Source organism: Mesocricetus auratus, unplaced genomic scaffold (genome assembly GCF_017639785.1).
Source record: "Mesocricetus auratus isolate SY011 unplaced genomic scaffold, BCM_Maur_2.0 Super-Scaffold_100691, whole genome shotgun sequence".
In the NCBI taxonomy this organism is placed as follows: domain Eukaryota; kingdom Metazoa; phylum Chordata; class Mammalia; order Rodentia; family Cricetidae; genus Mesocricetus; species Mesocricetus auratus.
The window spans coordinates 47,567,858-47,591,517 of record NW_024429267.1 but is presented as its reverse complement, the minus strand read 5'-3'; the positions used below and the strand labels follow the sequence as shown (position 1 = coordinate 47,591,517).

The 23,660-nt window shown below is 49.7% G+C and overlaps 2 protein-coding genes across 8 annotated transcripts in view; both read right to left on the bottom strand.

Annotated features, from left to right (window-relative positions):
• Positions 1-1,150: 1,150 nt before the first annotated feature.
• Positions 1,151-14,709, bottom strand: Cspg5 (chondroitin sulfate proteoglycan 5). 3 transcript variants are annotated; one of them, XM_040740017.1, is made up of 5 exons: positions 14,488-14,709; positions 12,780-13,887; positions 9,336-9,524; positions 7,179-7,332; positions 1,151-1,656 (listed from the first exon to the last, which is right to left on the bottom strand). In XM_040740017.1, exons 1-5 carry the CDS (start codon positions 14,582-14,584, stop codon positions 1,495-1,497), a joined length of 1,710 nt encoding a protein of 569 aa, XP_040595951.1. In that variant the 5' UTR covers positions 14,585-14,709; the 3' UTR covers positions 1,151-1,494. The 3 variants fall into 3 exon arrangements, with proteins under 3 accessions (XP_040595951.1, XP_040595952.1, XP_040595953.1); XM_040740018.1 differs by having other exon boundaries at positions 7,257-7,332; positions 14,488-14,653; XM_040740019.1 differs by lacking the exon at positions 14,488-14,709 and adding an exon at positions 14,054-14,074.
• Positions 14,710-20,297: 5,588 nt separating this feature from the next.
• The window catches only part of Smarcc1 (SWI/SNF related, matrix associated, actin dependent regulator of chromatin subfamily c member 1), a 106,579-nt gene continuing 103,216 nt past the window's right edge, over positions 20,298-23,660 (bottom strand). For 4 of the 5 annotated variants that reach the window (XM_040740016.1, XM_040740012.1, XM_040740013.1 and 1 more), the window contains one exon: positions 20,298-22,586. In XM_040740016.1, coding sequence (XP_040595950.1) covers positions 22,492-22,586 — 95 coding nt within the window. In that variant the 3' untranslated portion in view covers positions 20,298-22,491. Of the gene's footprint in view, positions 22,587-23,004; positions 23,329-23,660 lie in introns of those variants that run through there. The other variant, XM_040740014.1, reaches the window with a different exon arrangement.

The following is a 23,660-nucleotide window of genomic DNA, read 5'->3' as shown; positions in this document are numbered from 1 at the left end:
ACAAAACCTAAAGATATGAATGACATTTCCTTCTGTTGCTAAAATTCCTCGGTTGGAGAGGGGATGTGAGCAACATCTATTCCTCCATCTAAGACCCCAAAACAAACCAGGGAACAGTTCCTTCAAAGTTCACTTTGGGAAAACCAATGAGCTTACTGGACTTAACACCGGAGCCTAGGTGCTTCCCCCACAAGCTGTGACTTTCCCACACGCTGCCATGGATGGAGCCCCAGCCTCTAGTCTCCACCCCATATATACTCCTCCCTGAGGCTGTGGGCAATTAGGGCAGAATTGGATACAACAGCTGTGACTGCTCCCTGCCTCTCTGTTCAGGGCGCAAATGGTCAACAAGCCCAGCCGAGGTGATCTTTGCCTAGTGGATGCAGCCAAACTCCCTAAGATAGTAGCTGTTTGCCTTGGGGGATGATCCTGTACTACACCCTCTTTCCAGGCATTTTCCCCAAAATGACCCAGTGAGGACGCAAAGGACACAGCTGTTGGAAAGCCAGGAGGAGGCCTCAATAGAAACCAATCCTGCAGACACCTCTATCCCCAGAGCTGTGAGAAAATGCTCTACTGTCCAAGGCATAGTCCGGTCTGTTTACTAGGGCAGCCTGAGATGATGTGTCACTAATGCCACGATTTCAAAGATTAAATGTAAGAAAAGAGCATTTTGTGTATAAGCATTGTGTCCCCATGCACGTGTGTGCACCATACACATGCCTGACACTGGAAGAAGCCAGAAGAGGGCATCCAATCCTGTGGAGCCTGTGCTGTAGATGGATGTGAGCCTTTTTCTTTTTCTTTTTTTCTTTCTTCCTTTCTCTTTGGTTTTTCGAGGCAGGGTTTCTCTGTATTGTTTTGGAGCCTGTTGAACTCACAGGGATTCACCTGCCTCTGCCTCCCGAGTGCTGTGATTAAAGGAGATTAAAGGCGTGCGCCACCAACGCCCGGCTGCCTTTTTTTTTTTTCAATCAGGTACATGTATGTACTTGATAGGAACCAAACGCTAGCCCTCTGCACATCTCTCCAGCCCCATTTCAAACATTTTTAGACACATTTTTAGGCACACAATTTCCACGAGAGAGGGAGGAACTCAGAACTCACAGCAATTAGCAGGCAGGAGACACCAGGACCCTAAGAGAGTGGACAGCTTTTTAAAAAGTTTTATTTCAAGAACCTTGTTTTTTAAGTGGTATTCCAAAAAAAGGTGGGTCAAAGTACAAAAAAAAAGTCAGTTGAATAACAGCAGAGGTTTAGAAATCCCAGCTGCAGAAGCAATGCACAGACAGCACAGACAAAACGATCCAATATATGCAATCCTGCTCGGTTTCTTTGCTTATTTTAAGTGTTTTCCCCTCCTACAAAACACATCGGAGCATGCCATGAGATCAGAAAAAGAAAAGCTTAACAAATGGTTACGAGAAGCCAACTGTACAAGAGGAGACAGCGTCCTTCCCTCCCCCACCCCCTTTCCTGGCTTCTCTTTCTGTTTCAGGTCAGGTTATTCTGGAGACAGTTCACCTCCAAGTCAGCTTGGTCACCTTTGCCGCCCTCGAGTTTGGGTGACATGGAGTTCTGGATGTTAAAGGACTCTTCTTCTTTCAGACAGGACTTGAGAACTTCCTGGATTTTGTGGGGAGCACTGGGGTCATCCTAGAAGAGGAGAGAGTTGGGGGATTGTCGGGGAGCAAAGCTACAGGCAGAAGGACCAAAGCAATCATGTCAGGGTTTCCTAGCAGGCTGAGAGCAGCGGTCAGGGAGCAAAGTCATCTTCATGAGGTTCACAGGAAACCTCAGCTCAAGGGATGTGGGTTCAGTGCTAGCCTTGGCGACATAGCAAGTTCAAGACTGGCCTGTACTGTGTGGGATTTTCTCTCAAAAACAAATAGGCAGGCAGACACACGTAACCAGATTATGAATAATTTTGCTTCAGGCCATTCATCTTTTCTCACAAAGAGAGATGAGGAAGAAATAGGTCCACTTATTTATTTGTTTGTCTATTGGCAAGGTCTTACTATGTAGCCCTTGCTGGCCTAGAACTCATTATGTAGATCAGGCTAGTCTTGATCTCACAAAGATCAGGCTGCTTCTACCTCTCTAGTGCTGGGATTAAAGGCATGCACTGCCATACCTGGCTATTTCTTTTTTAAAGATTTTCCCAGGAAATCTGTGCTTACTATTATTTTTAGTTCTGTGTATGTGTGCATCTGTGTGTGGGTATGTGTACCTGAGTGTGGCTTCTCTGAAACTGGAGCTGGATGTTAAAGACTGCATGGGCCTCATGCCATCAGAACTGTACCTGCTGCAGAATTCACTCCGGGGCCTCCCACATTCTGTGTGGGCCTAAATCCAAGCTGAGGGTTCAGAACGCACCTTGGAGGTCCACCTGTGTCCAGAACAGGCACCTGGCCTTGGCTGTATTTGCCCATTAAGGGTTTACCAGAAGCCCACACCTGCACAGGCCTCCAATTTCTCATTTGGAGTGCTTAGAGGGCTGCCACGGCAACTCCTGCCCCATTCCTTCCCACAAAGCCACTGCAGGGAGGACTCCTCAGCCCCAGTAGCCATTGTAAGTGCCCAGACTCTCCTGATTACACAGACAGGCTCATGTTAATCAAGAGGGGTAGATAGAGAGGTGGCTCAGTGGTTAAGATCACTTACTGTTTCTTCCAGAGGACCCAGGTTCGGTTCCCAGCACCCACATCATTCCAGTTCAGGAGGGTCCCATAATCTCTGTTCTCTGTGGGTACCAGCCAAGCATGTGGTGTATATAAGCTCACACAATCACATACATATACACTTTTTAAAGGAGAGAATATGCTTATCTCACTAGATATTTTTTTTTGAGACAGGGTTTCTCTGGGATTAAAGTGTGTGCCACCACCTCGTTTTGAGATATGGTCTCAGAGTCTCTGGCTGTCCAAGAACTCACTGTGTAGACCAGACTGGCCATGAGCTCAGAGATCCTCCCGCCTTTGCCTCTGTCTCCCAAGTGCTAGAATTAGAGGCATTCACTATCACCCCCAGATTAGTTTTAAAAAAATATTTAGTTATCTGCCTGTGTTTGTATGAGTGTATGCACACGTGTGTGCTGCATGTGTTTGTGTGTGCACACATGTGTGCTGCATGTGTGTTTGGGTATGTGCATACATGTGTGCTGCATGTCTCTGAGTGTATGCACACATGTGCTGGATGTTTGTAATGGACAGAGTGGGCTTCCGGCTCCTCATTTACCACCCTCCATCTATTCTTTGGAAACAGAGGTGGAACCCCAGATTCTGTTTTCTCAGCAAAACTGGGAGCCAGGAAGTCTCAGCCATACTCCTGCCTCTGCCTACCTTGGAGTTAGGATTGTGGATGTGCATGGACAGCCCAGCTTGCTATGGGAGTGCAGGGCTCAGAACTCCACTCTCATCTCTCTAGCTCCTGTTTAAACCTTTTAAAGTTCATTACTGATATTATGGGGGTGCTAGTTAATTATTGGTATTATGGGGGGTGCCCCAGTGCTCATGCGGAGGCCAGAGGACAGTTTGTGGGAGTTGGTTCTCTCTTTTCCACCATATGGATTCCAGGGATCAAACTCAGGTCATCAGGCTTGGTGGCAGCACCTTCACTTGCTGAGACATCTTGGAAGCCCTATTTGCTTCTGAGACAGGGTCTCATGTGGCCCAAACAAGGATGAACTTGTGCTCCTAATACTCCTATTTTTGTCTTTCACATTCCAGAATCACACAATGTGCAGCTTCCTAAACACAATTCTTACTCTGCTTGTCTACTTTTAGTTTTTGAGATAGGTCTTACTGTGTAGCCCAGGCTGACTTAATGATCCTTCTACCTCAGTCTTTCCAAGTATTGAATTACAGTTAAGTGACACCACATAGTGGCTCATTCTTGCTTTAGTCACTTTCAGGTTCAAGATAGGGGCAGGAGATACAGAGATATATACCAACTCATGGTAGTGCTTGCCCAAAATGCAGGAGACACTTCCCCAACTCCAAAAAGGTAAGACAGTCTGAAAAGCCCAAGAGAAGCACACTCGGGCCTGTGGTCACCTCTCTCTAAGAACCTGGTTTCGGGTTCCTGCAAAGGCCTCTCACCCTATCACATGCTCTTCGGGGCACATAGTGGGAAAAAGTGCAATGTGTGACTTATATAGAGCGCTGATGTCACAAAGGTGGGGAGGCCACTTCTCATGGGCTCAGGGACTGCCAGCCAGGCCTGGTGACTCAGGCCTGCGATCCCAGTTCTTGGAGGGCTGGGGCAGGAGGATGACAAATTCAAAGCCAGTCTGAGCTATAGAGAAAACTGCCTTCTGGACCACGGGATGGAGGGAGCAGATCCTAAGAGTATGAAGCAGGGATTTGATCCCAAACAAGGGGTCCTGAACAAGTTTACAGCCTCCTGCAAAGAGAGCAGGGGATGGAGGGGGGTCTAAGTTAAGGTGGGGTTCCTTCAGCCCAACTTTCTCTTCCAGAGCTGATCCTGTTACGTCCAAGGTCACCGAATCCACAGCAGATGGACCATCTGCCTTTGACTTGGCAGACGTACCTGGCCATGAGGGAACAGAACAGACACCTGGCATGCATCCCAAGAACCACTGTGGACCCCCTATTCCCAGTGCTCTACCCCAGCCATATGGGCACCCCATGCCCAGAGGTAAAGTGCTCAGGCCTGGATCCCCCATGTCCAGGTGCAAACCTCTAAGGCAAAGGGCAGCGGGCTGTTGCGTCACCACACAGCCAAGTGCAGTCTGGGAAGCAGAAGAGATTTAAGTAGGAGACAAAAGTGCTAAAGGGACCATGAGGGGAAAACGGATGAACAGAACTCCCGGGAACACGCTCAGATCTTCAGAGGACCCAGGTGTTCCCTTTGATTGGACTGGTGAGACACACAGGGCAGCTGAGGGCCGGGCAGTCTGCCTGTGGGTTTCAGGTGATTTCATTCAGACTGTGCACCTGGCCCTTCCTACGCGTTCTCCAGCCCTCTCCCTGATGGTTGTCTCCAGGAGAGCGGCTCAGCCACACAGACTGAGCTGTGCCACAGGTGACAATGCCTCACCTGTGCTCAGAGGAGTGGAGGAAGGTAACAGACACTGCCCAGAGCAGCAGAGGTTTCAAAATGTTGAAATCTCTTAAGAGTATGACAGACAGAGTTTATGGTATAGGTAGGAAGATGGCCAACTCATTCTACTTCTACAAAAACAAAACAAAACACAAAACCTCGATTAAATTTATAAAACTGGGCTTGTGAGATGGCCCTGTGGGTAATGGTGACTGCTGCCAAGCCTAATGGATTGAGTTTGAACCCTGGAACTCAAATAGTGGAAGGGGAGAACTAACTCTCTCATATTATCCTCTTGACCTGCACAGTGAGATGACATACATGCTCCCATACACATGCAGGCTCAGGGGAGGAAAAGGTGTGTGTGTGTGTGTGTGTGTGTGTGTGTGTGTGTGTACATGGTATACATGTGCATGTAGGGACTATGGGTTGATCTTTGGTGTAACTCCTCAGCTGAAAATTACCTTCAAGACCCAAGAGGAGCCAGGAGACTACCACTTCCCTGAGGGCTGGGCAACTACTGTGTCAGCCAAGCCCACGGCCCCTCCTGAGGCAGATCCAAGGCAGCTACCCTGCTCTCTGCTGTTTTCAAAGCTGGGTCTCTCAACTATGACTCTCCACAGAGCCCAGCGGAGAACTGCAGGCTCATGCAGACATGCAGTTCTACGAGGAACTATTTCTTCATGTCTTTCAGAAGGGAGAGGAGACAGTAACTGAGAAGCTGCAGAAGCAGCAAACCTTCCTGAGGGCATTTGCATTGTTAAGTGGGAGAAACTCCATACTGGTCACATCTGCTGCCACATCCTATAAGATGGCAGCAGAGAAGCCGAGAGAGCCTGCATACACCGTCCTTCTCCAGTGATCTAGAAACCCTGACTGAATATATTTCACGGACTAAGCTATCTTCTCAGTCCTTTTATTTATTTATGTATTTATTTATTGAGACAGGATCTCGATATATAGTCCAAGTTGGCCTCAAACTCTCTCTCTCTCTCTCCCAGACAAGGGCTCAAGTGATGATTGAACTCATTAACAATCCTCCTGCCTCAGTTTCCCAAGTGCTGGGATTACACTGTGAGTCAGCACAGTCAGCTTCAGATAGGAAACATTGCTAACTTACGGGAGGGATCCCTGGACAGAACGGTCTAGACTATTAAGGAGCAAGGAGTCCTGATTTGCTAAGATCTAATCAAAATGTCTTTCAAACCTCTGCTTCCAAGCCATTGCCCCGGCCAGAGCATCTTGGCTAGTACCCCATCTGTGTAACTGTGATCGGTATACTGACAAAGTGCCCATCTGGAAGCATGGAGCCTGCATTGTGTGCAACATTCTTGGATCTAGATGTGATATAATTTGGTTTGGATGGCTCCTACTTTATTTTTAAAATTCTCTGAGAGCAATCCATTTTGTACTGTTCAGGCTGGTCAGTTAGCCAGTGTCTTCAGAACATGGTCTATTGTGACCTGGTTGTTGGGCTCATAAAAGGGTATGAACTTACCCTTTTAAGAACAGAATTCCGAGCCAGGTGTGGTATACACACAAGTAATCACACTTAGGAGACAAAGGTGGGAGGACCAGGAGTTCAAACCCATCATAGGCTACTTATAGCAAGTTGGAGGTCAGCCTGGGCTACATGAGACCTGTCTCAACTTTAGCCCCCTCAACCCTGTCCCTCAAAAAGGAAAACCAGTCAGTCATGTGAGTGGTTCGTGCTTACAGTTCCAGGGACTGGGAGATGGAAGTGGGAGAATCCACTGCAAATCCAGTGCTAGTCAGTGACAGTGAGGCCTGTCTCACAAAACCAAAACAGCCCCCACTCCAGACTACTACTAAGTCTAACGGTTTCTGTGCTCACTGTTGGCTTCAGGGACCACCCGGAAATTCCCCAGCAATGCAAGGTAAAAGACAATGATCAGCTTCAAGTCATAGGCCTTCTAGAAGGCTCCAGTACCTGTGACTCAGCCTGTCAGAGAAGCGATGCCCAGGAATGCTCGTCCCACCTTCCCTGCCCCACTGGGTTGCCCTAAGCTGACTCCAAAGCTGCCGGAGACTTCCTACTCTGAGATGGGGCCGGGCAGAGCATGCAGAAGGGGGATGTGAAGAAAGCGAGTTACCTGACAGACAATGTTATAGTGAGCCAAGGCACGGGCATGGGGGGAGGAGACACAGGGGGTGTCGCAAAGTTTCCTTACATTTGGATGAGAGCCCTCAGCAATGGTGGAGAGGGAGAAGTTATCGTTGTGGAGTTCAGATGGGGTCCGGAATTTGCTAGAAAGACAGAAGAGAGAAGGGAAAGTGTCAAGTGATTGAGGCAAACTGTAGTAGCAGCAGCAATGCCTCAGCTCCACTGTTAAATACCGTATTACACCGTCGATACAGTAAGACGCACCAGGACTTGACTGCCACTGGGAACGGACTTCAGCCACTTAAGCCAATCCAATACTTTCTTGTCCCCTGGGACTTTTATACTTGAAGTAGCACACTGGGACTTTAAAGAACTGCCAATGATATGAACAACTATGACCGTGTTTCTGCATGCCAGGCAATTACAACTGCATCAAGACAACCATCTGGCCAACAGTGATTGTACGATGCCAGCAATTGTACGACTCAATCCAATTTCAGAGATGCTAATATGTGGGAAGAAAGATGTGTCTTAGAATCAATAACTGTCAGTAGCATCTGCACATGGCATTCTCAGAGCAGTGACGCCCCTTCTCAGGCAACCCTGCCAGCAGCTGCCCTGACTGAAGTGGCCCCAGGTCCCCACTCCCCGCACACCCATGGCTTTGGTGTAGCCATGAGATGAGCAGCCAAGGGCCTGGCTTGTGTCCCTCTGGAGTGATCATGTGCACAGATTTGCGTCCCTGCCTCAATGCACAGGGACAAAGGAGGAGGCCTCCGCCCCACGGCGGTCAGCTGCAAGGTCACAGGGCTGTGCTGTCTACACACTGCTTGTCTTTACCCAGCACAGGAGCAACAGATGGCGTTTTGTCTTTTTCCCAGGACCCAGGGAAGTCCTTCAGTCACATCCTCTGGAGGGAGAGCCAGGCCCCTGGGACCCACAGGGGCGAGAGGAAAAGGGAAGCGAGGCTGGTCTTAGCCGTCTCGGGTCCCAAGGGAGCTGGCCAAGTCGTCTCCGGTGACACTGAAAGGTTCTTATTTTGCTTAGTGACCAAAGAGATCTTTTCCTAGTGCATAAGGTCACATTTGAGTGTTCAGGGTGTGGCCTTAACAGTAAACATGGGTCAGCTCTCAGATGCATAGCAGGCACAATCTGAGAGCCAAAACGAGACCCTGTATTCCTGTGTGGTCCTTAACTGACACAAGAGTTAACCACGCCCCCCCAGTCACTGATAAATTCTATTATGCTGGGATCGGGTTGAGCAGCATTCGTGTGTATGTACACAAGCCTGCGTATATGTATGCAGAATGGGTACAACTTACTAAGAGTAAATGAACCACTCCTGAAGGGACTATTGCAGACTAGTGTGCACTCTCAAAAGACGAGAACCAACAATGAGGAAGAGGCTGTTACACAGGGAGGGCATGCTCTCAGAGGGTGAGCCTTTCTCTTTTTATTCATATTTTAAAAAGGGACTCACATAGCTCAGACTGGCCCCAACCTCCCTATGTAATTGAGGCTGACCTTGACTTCGTGATGTTCGAGCTCTCATCTTTCCTGAGTGCTGCGACATACTGTCACTCTCCACTTACATGGTGCAAGGGATCAAACTCTAACTTTGAGTAGCTTTGAGCGTTGGAGGCAAGCATCCTATCAACTGAGCTAACCCCCTAGCCTAAAGGGTGAGTCTTTAAAAGGCAATGCAGTGTGGCAATAACATCTCTCTCCTCAGCATCCACTGAGGAGGAGAAGCTGATATTAAATAATGGCAGGTTTGAAGGGGCTTAAGTTACTTCATACTGATTAGTGAGCAAAATTCCTTCGCTGGCCACTGGGTGTCAAAGACTAGGGAAGCAGGTGGAGGCAGGGAGGGCAGGGGGTGGTAATTTATTTAGTTAGGGACCTGGCATGGGCTGGAAGCCTTCTCTTACACCCTTTCCTGGGTTTCGGACGCTGGAGTGTGGCTGGCTCGCAGCTGTGCAGGCCCAGGACTTCACCTGGCAGATTTTACGTATAAATAGATAAACTTGGGTGACCTTTTGGCATGAGCCAAAGGGCTGGGGAACTGGTGCAGGGGCCCTCCCGGGCACAGCCGCGGCTGGGGCTGGGTGCCGACAGAGGCAGAGGCTGCAGGGCACACACTCACTTGGTCCTGCGCAGCTTGGTGTTCTCAGTCTTGAGCAGGTAGAGCTTCTTGGCGAAGAACACGGTCATCATGAACAGCAGGAGCAGCACGAGCGCAGCGGAGCCCACGGCCACGCACATCACCTGGAAGTCGGTGATGATGGACTCACAGCGCATCCCCTTGTGCCAGATGTAGTCCTGAGTGTTACACCTGCAAGGACACGGAGGGGCTCAGGTGACAGCGCAGGCAGTCTTAGCCACAGCAAGAGCTCAGCTCCATAGCCGCTCGGCGGAGTGGCCAGGATGGCAGCCTCCCCAATCCCAGCAGATCCCATCACTGTCTTCACCCCAGTGTTAGAACTGTTCTGTGAAACGGGCCAGGTGAGCAATGTAGAGAAACTGAAGTAAAATCCTAAGTTACATGAGTGTTAAGTGACGGGGGTGGGGTGGGGTGGGGGGTGGGGGGGGGTGGGGGGGGGAATCCTGGACTTTCCCCTTGCAAGGGTTCCCAGAATTGTGCCTGCCATGGCTCTGGGCTAAAGACGACGATGTGGCTGAGGAGAAACGCTGGGACCTGGGACCTGCCCCGCACTGAGCAGCACTGTCACCCAGTTCACATGACACTGACACACAGAGGTGGGTGGATTTTCTTTTCCTACCCCCTAGAGCCCCAAAGGTTCTGCCCCTAAAGCTTCTCAGGACTGTGAGAACTATCCCGCCAACATAGTGAGAAATCAATCCCTCGGGGTGGGTTTTTGTCCTTTTGTTGAGTGACTTTCTCCTGCCCTTGGGGACATTCCCAGGCTCCAACTCTTCCAATGACATTGCTGTTTCCATGGGAACCAGGCTGCTTCAAAGAGGAAAGATGTGGAAGGATATAGAGGCAGGCAAAGGAGGGAGGACATGAACCTTGGGTGAATGACAGGCTAGAAAAAGAGGTACAGAGGTGAAATTATGCACCAGCAAAGTGGCTACCTCACATGCAGAACGGGGTGGGGAGGTGTGCCTAATAAGAGAGTTTTGTTTTCCATCTAAATCTCCCGGCAGTGGGAGGTACAGACGATCTGTTTAAGGCTGCCAGGGATTGCAGACCCTTCTAGGTGGGGGCCCTCTCAACCAGTGTTCTAGAAAAGTTCTCCATAGCTCAGATCCTCTCCTTGCAGCAGGTCAGGGTATCGGAGACAAAGGCATGCTGCAGTCTGCACCAGGAAACACTCAGCAGTCTCCTGTGAGTGGAATGTAAAACAGTCTGCGAGCAGCCACCAGGCCTGGGAGTGCAACGCCGAAGCAGGACCCTGGGAGGGGAGGTCTGAGCGTGGTCTTGGGACAGAAGCTAAGCGAGGGGGGTTGGTGTAGGCCGTGGGGAGAAGTCCTCCTGTGGGGAGAACAGTCCTGCCGACTATGGAGGAGGGCACTCTTTCTCCTTCTAGAGAATTCCCTGAGAGGATCAGGAGTTCTAGGCACTTCCACAGTCCTCCGAAGGCAGCCAGAGCTCCAGACCTCACACTGTGTTGGGAAGTTCACTTTGAAGGTAAAAATGGCAGGCCTCCAGTAGGATGAAAGATGACTTTTGCGGAGTCTCTGCTGTCCCCAGCCTGAAGTCACCACTATAGTTCTCCAGACTAAAGATAGAACAGACTCACAGGATCTCTTACACTTCTGGTGGTCTTTAACTGGCAAGTTCTTTCTAATGTCCCACAACATTTTTTTTTCTTTCTTTTTTGAGTCAGGATGGCTTTAAACTTACTATGTATCTGAGGCTAGCTTTGAGCTTGTTTCTTTTGCCTTGGCCTCGAAAGTGCTGGTATTACAGTCATTAGTTGCTATGTTTCTCCATCACCATAATTTTTTGATCAAAGAAATTACTCTTGGAAATGGCTGGACAACTCCTACTAGAACTATGTAGTTACATCCTATATGGATGATCCTAGTGCCATGACTATCTAGGAAATGACATCAGACACTGGAACTCAAGCCTCAATGCCAAGATGCTACAGCCAAAACTTAAGTGCTTAAAAATAAAGGAACATGCACACCTTTAATCCTAGCACTCGGGAGGCAGAGGCAGGCAGATCTCTGTGAGTTCGAGGCCAGCCTGATCTACAGAGTGAGCTCCAGGACAGGCTCCAAAATAATACAGAGAAACCCTGTCTAGAAAAACCAAATAAAATAAAATAATAAAGGAACAAAAAGAAACACTGAGGTACTTAAGAAAGAGCCATGGCTGGGTGTGGCTCAGACACATGATCCTAGGACTTGGGAAGTAGAAGCAGGGGTTCAGGAGCTCAAGGCTATCCTTGGCTACACAGGGAGTTCAAGGCCAGCCTGGTCTACAAGAGCTAGTTCCAGGACAGCCTCCAAAGCCACAGAGAAATCTTGTCTCAAACAGCAACAACACAAAACAACCCCACCAAACTAACCAAACAACCAAACAAACAAACAAACAAAAAACCAAAAATGGGCTGAGCATGGCAGTGTACACCTAAAGCCCAGCTCTAGGAGGCAGAGGCAGGCAGAACTCTATGAGTTCAAAGCTAGTCTGATCTACAAAGTGAGTTCCAGGACAGCCAGGGTCATACAGTGAGACCCTGTTTCTAAATAAATAAATAAAAGATATGTGGAGAACAGAAAGGCTCCTCAGAGGTCTTGTAAGAGCAAGACTGTGTTCTCCACTGTGTAAAGAATCACCCAGAGAAATCCTGTCTCAAAAACAAAAACGAACAGAATGGCCCAGGCCACCCTTGATTTCAGTTCTTCCACAGGCAGCTGTGTATTCGGTCAGGTAGGTGAAGGCATTCCCAGAGGTGAGGTGACCGAGAAATCCCTCATGAGATGTGGGATGGTGGCTTTAGGTGATGTCCTTAGAGCTATCTAAACTCTTTTCTTTGAAAACATTATGGACTTCACTCTCCCCCAAAAGGCAATCACCAGTCACCACCCAAAATCACGGAAGGACATTGACAGGCGGCAAGATTTCGTGAGAAGCTCCAGCTTGACTTCACCTGTGTGTGTGACTGCTCTAGGGGCTCTCCTGGGATTTCCCTTTGACTTTACATGCCCACACCGCTTCAGAGAAACTCTCTGGCGAAATGCATACAGCTTGGCAGGTACTCTGTAGCCATCCCCAGCGGGGCTGCAGGCCTGCTTCCTTTACTAGGAAGGCTGCTTTCCTAAGCCCTCGGAGAAATCCCCAGTTGGCTTTTAAAAGTTGAGTGGTTGGTTTTTATAACAAAAAGTCTTTTTTGGGGGGGGGGGGAACCATGTAGCTCATGTTGGCTTCACATTCACAACTGACCTGCCCCAGCCTCCCCAGTGCTGAGATTACAGATGAGATGTGTATCCTGGGTGGTGAATGTACCTTCTCTGGGCAGTCGTGCCTCTGAAATGCTCCCCGATGCTGAGTCTGACCCATCTACGCTGCTCAGGCACTGTTTGATAAGCCCGGGAACACCTGTCACTCCCTTACCTGCAAAAAGCCCCTATGTTCTCCACCAGGTAGCACTGGCCGCCGTTGTGACAGTAACTTGGGAAGAGGTCACACAAGGACCGGCAGGAGCCATTGTGCCTGACAAAGCCAACTCGACACACTGTGTCGTTTTCACCTGAGGCCAGGTCCCTGCCTGGATCTCCTGGGCGGGGCCTGAGGGAGATGCTGCTGCCAGGGACTACCCCCAGAGTATGCTGTGGGGGGACAGCATGCCACCGACTGGTGGGCTGTCCTGCCCCAGGCCCCACACCAGGCTTTTGAGAGGGCAGGAGAAGGTCATTCTCGTCTTCCAGGTCTCCACCCCCCACGGCATCCTTCTCCTCCTCCTCCTCCTCGTCCTCTTCCAAATCATCGTAGAAGGATGTGGTGGGGTAGAAATCCGACTCATCAAAGGGGGTGAAGTCATCATACAAGTCAAGCAGGCTCCAGGAAGGGGTCTCTCCTTCAGCATCGGGGTGATTCTCTGAGGCTCCTGGTGCGCCTGGGAAGCTGCCCATGTCTGTACCGTGACCCTCACTATCCAGTCCTTCAAAGTAGTCGATGTCAATTATATCTGAGGCCGGTTGGGTCTCTAGAGTGCCTGGAAGGGGATAAGTGGGTTCCGGCCCTTGAGGGTCGGGTGTGCTACCTCCCAGGTTCAGCCAAACCTCCAAGGGGCTCTCAGGGAGTTCTGAGCCTGGGCTAGGCTTATCATGAGTAGTGGGCGAGGGAGGTCCACCGGCTTCAGTAGCCTCAGGGATGGCAGGGGGCATTGTAGACGACCCATGGGCCTCATCAGGAGCCTGGAGAGTAGCTGGGAGGGTCTGGGCGTCGCCACTACCAGTCTCTGCGGTCACTCCACCCAGGCCTGGGCTATCTGCCTCCAGCCAAGCAGTGCCAGTCACTGCAGCCGATGCCTCTAGTGCCTCCTCTGGCCCTACCCCAGGGCCCAAGGCAGCCAGCTCACTGCCCGGCGCTCTCCACGAGGTCTCATCTTCCCCATCAGCGGGCAGGCCGGCTTCCTCCCGAGTGTCATTGGCACGCGGCTCCCATGCAAGGCCGCTCCTCACCAGCTCTTCAGCCTCGATCGCGCTGCCTGCTTCACGTGCTGTGGGAGGGCGAGGGGCAGGGTGTTAAGGTCGCCGGTGGGGGTGAGAGGGCTCTGAGAGGGAAGTAGACCAGGGTCCACCCGGGGACTCTCCTTCGGTTTCCAAGGCCACGCCCCACTTTTAAGGCTCTCCCCGGAGTCTACCTCCCAAGCCCGGGAAGTACACCTTGCCTATGGTTTCCCGCCCCAGACAACGCCCGCAGTCTGGGAGGCAAGGTCAGGGTAGTCCACCAACTCTGGCTCATCCTCGTCTTCGGGACCCCGCCCCGCCCACAAACCCCGCCCACAAATCTCACCCAGGCCCCGCCCCATTCAAGACCCCGCCCCTACCTCGAGACCCCCGCCCCCACCCCCACCCTAGCCCACCCTGCTGTCTCCTCACAGGCTACCGGCTGCTCCCCGTTGGCCTGTGTCCCCCACCCCCCATGTCCTCTCCTCCTCCTGCGCCCCTTTCCCGCCCAGGTCCCCGGCTGCAGGCCAGGCGGTGCCCCGCCCCCTTGTCACGGCTTGGGGACTCCACCTGGACCTGAAGCCAGCGAGACCCTGGCACGGGGTGGGGCGCGAGGGCTGACTGGGATCGCGGTCGCGGTGGGTACCTACCCGGCACGGCCCCAGCGGTGAGGACGAGCGTGGCCCCCAGAAGCAGCAGCGCTGGCGGCGGCCCCCAACTAGGGCCCCCGCCTCCAGCTCGGCCCATTGCGCGGAGCCCCGGCCGCCGTGCGCGGTGCGCGCGGCTTGGCTGCGCCCTCGGCTTGCCCGGCCGCCGCGCCTGCCGCCCGTCTGCGGCCGCCTCAGCCCACGGTGGGCAGCATGAGCCGCCGCATGCCGCCGTCAGCCGCTGTCCTCCGCGCGCCGCGCCTCCCCGCCTCCCGCGCCGCCGCTGCCGCCTGCCGCTGCCGCCGCCGCGCTCGGCGCCGCCCCCACTCCGCCCGCCCGCCCCGCTGCACGTCGCGTTGACGCCGGCCCCTCTCGCTCGGTCCTCCTCGCCAGGGGGACAGACAGACCCCCCCACCCCCGGCACCGGACGCGGAGAGCGCCGGGCGCGCCGGGGCGGCAGCAGAGCTGCAGGGGGAAGCCGACAGGTGCACGGGCGGGAGCCCGCAGGGCCGGCCTGCGCGGCCTGCGCTCCCTGTGCAGAGCGCGCTCGGCCGCGGACCTCCTAGGAACCCACCCGCCACGCGCGCGCAGGGAGGCGGGACGTCGCGGGCTCAGACACCCGCAGGCTCGGGGCGGGGCTCGGGAGGGCCGCAGGGGGCGGAAGCCCGCGCCCCCCGTGTGGAAAGCAGCGGGGACTGGGTACCGACTCCCGGGTTTCTGCGCCAACCCGATGTTCGGGGCAGGGAAGGTTTCCCCGTCTGAGTCTTCCCGAGAGCGGGCGAACGTCGACAGAACCTGGCAAGGAGGCGAATACGAAGGCCTAGGCTCTAATCGGATCAGACTTAATCCGTCCACAGCCAAAGCCATTAGTTTAGATCTTGCACAACCAGGTCTACTCAACGTATTACTCGGGCAGGGGGTGAGACCCTCCCCAATACTTGGACTTTACCTTGCCTTCTCTAAATCCAGGGCGGACTTTGAATCCTTTCCTATTTCCCCAGGATGCATAGTTTTCCAGATGAGCAGTACTGCCCAAACCCAAGTTTCTGGTTAGATCAAGGTCTAGATCATTGCCAATGCACACAGGATATGGCACGTGACTCGGGTTCATTGCTTACTGGGAGACCTGCTGGGAGGGGAGGCAGACTTAGACACCTAGTAGTTCCAGCCTCCAAATAGCCTATTTCTTGATGTCTTGTTATCGACCTAAATGATTATGTTCTGCTCAGCCCAAGGACATGGGGTGATGCTGGTGTTGATGCTCCTAAGTCTGTCAGATACCAAATATGATAAAGATGGAGAGGCTGTCATTTAACGTCTCACATGAATCTCCTCGTGGGCTTGCCTTTGTTCAACACTCCCATCACAACGCTGCAGCTCGTTTCCCCAGCCTGGCAAACTTTGTGCCCGAAAAGTTCGATTTCCTATTACCGTGTTTTCTGTGAGGTCCACTTGTCCTGTTCATGCAGTTAGGCCTTTATATCCTATTAAGTACCTGGGTCAGAGGTAGGCTCTGTAGGGCCTGTAGGTGGCATCCATGGAGTGGCAACCAGCCACACCTGTCCCAGCTCCTTGAGTCTGGAGTTCCATTCAAGAGGGAGCCAATATTTGCTGCTTGTTTTCTAGGGCCAGTCTGTGTGGCAAGGGCCTTCATGTCTAGTGCATGGGCACAACGAGCAGTCTTTTCTCACTTAGGGTTAGGGAGAGTATCTGCCTAACACAGACTTTAGGTTCAATTCCTAGTACCACAAAATAAATAATTGTTTTTGCTGGTAATGGTAGTTCATGCTTGTAACCCCTGTCTAGGGCCAACTAAACCAACCAAATCCCTCTATCCACCCTAGCTTGTTTCCCATCCTTAACATATTTTGTATAACTATCCTTTTAAATTCTGGGGTTTTGATCAGTAAAACAAACACATGGTATCAAATGTGAAATATCTCATTCCTTAACTATGTTCTCTCTGGAGACAAATTTTGTTACCCCTTAGTTCAATTGTGTGTTGCTTGGAATTGAACCCATGACCTAGGGCACGAAAAGTGCCGTCAATGAGCTATTTATCTAGCACCAATTTTGAATTAAAAGAATATCAGCTGTTGACATTATGATCCTCCCTAGCACTGAGAACAGTAATTAGACCATACATATAAATTGAGCAAGGAAAAAAACTCATTCAGGGAGTGGTCTGTGGTAAGAAGAGCAAGATTTAGCATCAAGTCTGCCTGAGCAGAGACTTGAGCATGACAGGGTCTGGCAACCAGTGTCAATCAGTGGCAGGTCTGTATATGAAGGCAGAGGGGCTGAAGGAATGGTATGTGAACTAGGCAGTGACACTAACTACTGGCTGCAGCCTCCATCACGCCCTTGTTCGCTCGTGTACCATCTGAGATGTTTTGCGTGGCAATGGCTTCTACAGGCCTGTTTCCTCCTGGGTTTTGGCAATTTGCTGATAAAGCCAAGCCACAAGGACCACTGCTATGACTGCTGCATGCATCCTTATGTACAGAAAGAAAGACAGTGGCTTTATCAGGGGGCTACTGTCACTGCTCACATTATAATGGACCCTACATAGTTTGGTTTGGATAGAGAACATCTGTTGACTTTAAATCCTCAGTATAAACACCAACACACTGAAATTTTGGCATTTCTTCTTTAAAATTATATTCATCTAAATGTGAGGGCTCTTCATTTCACCCTTTAAAAATTCATTTTTGTGTGTGTGTGTGTGTTGTGCCTGCATGTACATGTATGTGCCCACACCGTACCTGGTATTCAGGAAGCCAGAAGACTAGAGATGCCCTGGAACTCGAGTTACAGTTATGAGCCACCACGTGGGTGTTCTACAAGAGCAAGTGCTTCTAACCTGAGACACTTCTCCAGACCCCCATTTCCTTCCCTAAGTATCAGAGGGACCAGGGTGCAGAGCAGGGCAACAGAAGACTTGTCTCCAGCACAGCCCAACTCTCCTCTTTCATCTGTTTATGTCCTACACCCCTTGAGACCTCAAACCAACAGGACTGAGGCCAGCCTTAAATTCCTAATCCTGCCTCTACCTTCCAGATTCTGGGATCACAAGCATGTCACTATACAAAGCTGCTATGCTATTAGTACCACCACCACGGAATGACCAGGCTTGGGGACAAACTTATTTGGGTGTGATGATCTACAACAGACCTGCTTCCACCATTTCTGGTGGGAAGGGGGTGGGGGCTAAAGAGCATCTGTGCTGACGATGTAACTTCATGCTAGAGGTGTTCTCATCCAGAGTCAGGTGCCACATATCTGAATGTGGACATTTTGCCAAAACAATGGTTTGTCATCAGTTGGAAAGGGCTTCTGAATTAGCTCCAGAGTTGGGCCAATTGTGAGAAAACCACAAAAGTTACTAGACTGCAGATGACCAGTGTTGCTCAAGAACCACCCTGTAGATGCTGCTGAGTAGGATGACCCAGAGCTAGGCACAGTGGCACGGAGGAGGTAAGGCAAGAGGACCAGAAATTGAAAGCTATCCTGGGATACACGAAGGCACCTCACAACAGTTACCCGACATAGACTAAGGCATGCTACAATCCAGATGGCTACTGCAAATTTGTCAGTGTTAAGGCAAAGACAATTTCACAATCCCTGAGAGCTACTTCTAACCCCACAACTGTTCCATATAAAATGATAGGCTGCTAAGGAATCAAGAGTGAGGGGCCTACCTACAGGTTGTGGTCACTACACCTTAAGGTACTGGTATTTTGCTAAGGTCCTAAAAAACTTAGGGCAGTGCTTTCTCCTAAGGGTAAAGCTACTGCCAGCACAGGTTACATGGCTGCTCTCCACGAAGCTACAAGAACATGCAAAGGTTTCTGGGGGTGGGATATAAGTGGTTAAAGGCACCTCCAACTTCCACACAGCAACCAGACAGGGACTTTTTCACCTCTGGTTTCGCCAGGGGCCAGAACAGGGCAAGCTGATCCTGGAGGGTACCTGAGTATTAATAATAGTATTTGGGTCACTGACTTTTCCCTCCCACCCACTACAGGGTTTCTCTGTGTAGGCCAGGCTGTCCTCAAACTCTACAGATCACCTGCCTCTGCCCACTGAATGCTGGTATTAAAGGCGTGCACCACTACACCTGGCTCCATTAGTTATTACTTCTTTTTTCTAACGTGGGAAGTTTTATTGGGGCACGAGAAGAGGGCAAGGGAAAGAAAGGGGGGAAGAGGAAGGAGGGAAGCGGCAAAGCTCTGCTTACCTTGTCAGAGAACAGCAAGAAAAAAGCTCCATTCTTCATGGCAGTAGTCTGAGACATCAACCCCAAGCTCAGAATCAAAGCCCCTTCCCCACCTCACCATGTAGCTCCTAAGGGGCTTCAGAGAGAGCCACTAGCCTCTGCCCTTTATGACAGACATGAGTTTAAGATTAACAAAGGCTGATGGCCCAATATACCACATGCAGCACACCAGAAGTGAAGCCCTACTTCCCATTGGGGATTGAATTCAGATTATACAGAGAATTATAGAAGCTTACTCAGTGCAGATTTTACACATTATCCCCCAGTTTTCTCCAGAAAAAGATTTTGTGGAGACAGGTTTTATGTATACCAGGTTGGTCTCAAACTTGGGGTCCTTCTGACCTGTGATTACAGGTATGTACTACCATGCCCTGCCTTCAGGACATTCTAGATTATTTTCATTTTCTTGAAGAATGCTTGGCCCCGTGGAAAATGTTTATTAATTTCAGATTCTGGAGGACTGGACAGCACAACTTTGCTAGTTATTTGCTGCTGTGATTTTCCTGTTTGCAAGGTTATACATCTGAAACAGCAGGATCTCGAATTTTTATTGCATGAAATGCCCTGAGAAGAACCTGTAGTTTTGTAATATACCACTTACTAAGCAGAAAAAACTTAAAGCTAGATGTGGCTTTAACAGTACTCGGGAGTGGCTTGTGGGTCTTCATTAGTGCATGATCAGCCTAGTTTGCACAGTAAGTTCCAGGCTACCAAAGGCTACATAAAATCATTTATTTATGTGTATGCATGTGTGCATGCCAGTATGTTATGTGAAGTCAGAGGACTTTGGGAGTTGGTTCTCATTCAGTATGTTGGTGGCAAGCACAGACTGATACACAATCAGGTTTGAAAATTACTAATTTTAATGAATTTAGAAAAATTAATACTAATAGTTTGAGGAACACAAGGGAGACTGGTGGCCTGCACATGGTCTGCTATGCCTAGAAAGATTTTATACTTACCCCCAAAACAGGAATTCATGCTCAATTTTACAAAGCAGTCTTTGGTTAGCTTGGATCAAGGATTCACTTCCCCATTACCCCTCAGAAACTCAAAGTGAGACTCAGTCAGCTTCAGCTCTTTGCTGAGTAGCTGGAGTTCACTGCACAGCAGACACACAAGTCTTATTTCTTTGGACTCAAGCATCTTGAAAACCAGCATTTCTCTCCTTTTTGGCACAGGGTTTGCAGCTCTGGTGCTCAGAATTGTCTTTGTAGTAGGTCATGTTCATGGAAGCTTCTGCTAGAAAGCCTGCTTCCAATCAGGAGCCATCTAACCTGCACTCCGCCTCAGGAAGCAAGATGTTAGATAACCCTGCATCTGGAGAAAATCCATCCATCTTTGTCTGAATGGGAAGGCATCAAGTGGGTAAGACATTCATGTTCAATCCTGAAGCCCCTCGAAATTTATCAACCTAATAGACCTGAGACACAATGTTAACTGCTAACCGGAGCCATGTGAGACTGAGTATGAATTCTTCACAGGATACAGTGTGAAATGAATTGATGGATGCAGAAAATGGAACTACAATTCATAAATGGTATATCATTTATTCAATGAAAAAGAGGGAAATTAAGCCACTTTCATTCATTTTCTCCCAAACTCTCAAAATTCCCTTCCCTCATTTGGAAACAAGAAAAAAACTAAACAAAAACCAAACCAAACCAAACAACACCCCACACTTAGAAACACATTTGTACAAAAGCCACACAGCCCGCCCCTCACAAAATTGGATGGGTGTTATTACAGGAATGAAACCCAACTGAAAGACATGGAAGGAGCTGCGTTGAACTCATGTTCTGTAGGTTTCAAGCACTGCAAAAGTAACTCCACTTGCATCTTTCAAACTGGAAAGTGATCACATTACAGACCTGAGGTTATAAAGGACCACAGTGTGAACCAGAGTCCCATTCTCCTTCTAGGACTCCAGGGGACAGGTGAGCATGGGAGTGAGTTTCCTTTGGGAGAGAAAGGAGGGAAATAGGGGAAACCCTGGCCACTGTCAAAAGGCACTGGGGTATTCCTAGAGGCAAATGAGTTATGTAACCTCTCAAGGAACAAGCTCACTTCCATTTCTGCTCCAAGAGTCTAGAGCATACACAAGAAAGGAGTAAGGTTCCCTTAGCTCCAATATGCCAGGACTCAGACGGTGACCAAGGTCACCAAGGGTCTCAAGGGCAAATCTCAACTGTGGATTTGTGTTCTGACATTAAGGGTTCTAAGGTGTTGTAGAGACACCCCTTCACACTCTCATATGTAAAGCTTTAAAACACATATAGAAAAAGATATCCATAAGACATTCTACTTTGCATTCTCAATAATGAAAATGGCACTAAAGTGAAGCTCTAGACAAAACACCCTCTTGCTAATCATGAAAGGACAGAAGGGGGGGAAGATAGGTTGACAAAACCAGTAACTATCAAATCACTCAAGTAGGGGCAGATACAGGCTCAAATTAAGGCTTTTTTGTGGCTCTTCCTCTGGAATGGTACCCCACCCTCCCAGTGTGAGCATCCCACTGAAAACGTCCTGCTCTGGAGCCAAGTGAGGTCATGTGCCCTCAGCATAATCTCTACAACCCCGCGACAGAGGGTACAGGAGGCTGCTGCGTGTGCTCTATTTCTCCACTGCCATTCTCAACCTCAGTACCGCTTCAAGAAACCCCATTCACCCTGGCTACAACAAGAGGTAGTTTAGGGACTTGTACCCCAGCCACCTAACCAAGTTTCATGAGATAAAACATTTAGCACAATCTACTTACCTATTTTAATAGTTTCCCCCCCCTTTCTTATAAGAGGAAAGTTTTAAAAAAACATTATAAAGTTTAGCTATATGCATGGTGATGAGGGAGATTTATGTGGGTTGGATAGGGCTCCTAAAGGTATGTGGGCAGGGCCCAAGACTCTAACTTTCCTGGCTAGTCTGGGAAAACCTAGGGAATGCCTCCCCAAATTCCAACCTTTAAAACTCACACTGTCCCTAGGAAAACAACCCTAATTCCAACCCTGCAAATCTGCACAGAAACCCAGAATTGTGGGGAAGGGAAGGAGTGGGCTCTTTTAATATTTGTGCTCTCTGGTACTACATACTAGGCAGAGTGGCATGCTCTTCCAGACAGAGTGGAGTCCTTCACAGTCCTTACCGGGGAATAAAAACAACAGGATATCTCCTCCTTCCCCAGCTCTTCTCAGGTGGGTGCATTTTTGTGTGGTGAAAGCCTCAGAAACCTCACCAGCAGCACCACTCTCAGCTCAGAAAAGTAGAAATAAGGTCACTTATAATTCCTTAAGGTGTCCCCACTCTGTGGCTGTCTGCTGCCCATCACCAGTCATTTATTTATTTATTTATTTTGGTTTCTATTAACTGAGGATGCTCTCCTTAAAAACAGGGAAAGAAAGGATAGTAATTATCGAGAATTATCCACTGAAGACAAAACAGAGAGAGATACAGAATATTAATGTCAACAGGACCTGCAGACCAACTGCCAACACCTGGCACATGGCTTACTTTTCAAATGACCAGGACACACTGGTCACCACAGGCTTCTGAGTACCAGCTAAGGACCTGACATGAAAAGTATAGGGGAGTGGAGAGACATGGGACTCATGCTTGGGGCTACAAGGGAAAAAAAAAAAAAACCCCAAAGAAAACCAAGGAAGCTGAGACACAAGTCTTGCCATCCCAATTTCAGCTTGTGATGGGTGTGGAGGCTCCCTGTGTCTTCCAGGCTAAGGAGTGGCCGAGGCTGGCGGGCCTGGAGCAGGAGGTGGAGGGACCCCGTCTGCAGGTGGAGGCTGCTGCTGCTGCTGTGGTGGAGGAGGATCTGCAAACACATTCAAGGTAACTCGTCATTGCTGGAAACAGGGAGGCCTGAGAAAGTATCCATTCAATGGAAAGTGACAGACAGGTGTGTTTTTTTGGGGGTGGGGGTGAGGGTGTAAGGTTTTACTATGTAGTCTTTGCTGGTCTGGAACTTGCTATATAGACCAGATTGGCCTCAAATTCAGAGATTTGCCTGCCTCAGCTAGTGCTAGAATTAAAGACACGCACCACCATGCCTATCGTAGAAAGCAACTTTCCTTGTAGCAGGCAAACATTGTGGGCTCAGAGGCTTGCTACCTCTGCGGTCAAGTACATGGCAGACAAACAGCTGGTGATCATGGCGCGAACCCTAACCTAACAAGCAGGAGAGGGAAGTGTCGGAATTCATCCACCCTTCTTCAAGAACCACTCATTCCAAGAACCATTCCAGACTTTTTTTATTCCGAACTTAATTGTTTTTCCATTTTATTGTATTCTAATTGTTCTCTCTACTAATTGTGTTTCTTCAATTAAATAATCAGTGCCTTCATGGGCAAGCTCTGTATCTTTATCTTTCTTTATTCCACGGTGTCTAGCCTAGCCAGGCACAGGAGAGATTATCAATAACTTCTTGCTGATTAACTGTTTCCACCAGGGCCACAGAACTTCACTCCAGGCAGCTGCTGACGAGCTGGTAGTCCTGGGAGCCCCTTACAGCTCCTCAACTGCCATCCTTGGATTTCTGGTCCAAACTAGGTCAGGTCCTGAAGGGAACAATTAGTGTGAGCGTCTGGGGTTCTTTTCTATTTCAACTCTAGCAGCTTTAGAGTACAAAGAAACCCTAGAGATCATTTAATCCAAGGCTTTAAAACCTCTAGATCTTGCTAGAAATGAAAACATATCAAACAAATAATTAAAGTATAGCTACACTAACCATACATTCACCCGCCTGCATTGTGAGAGGCTTCTAGGAAACCTATACAGCTTTTCAAATATCGAATCTAACAGTCTCCTCCTTTAGGATCTTTGAGAAGGAGACTAAGCCATGAGGACAGGAAGCTACTCATGCAGCTAGGCCTGTCCAGGGCCTAAGAAC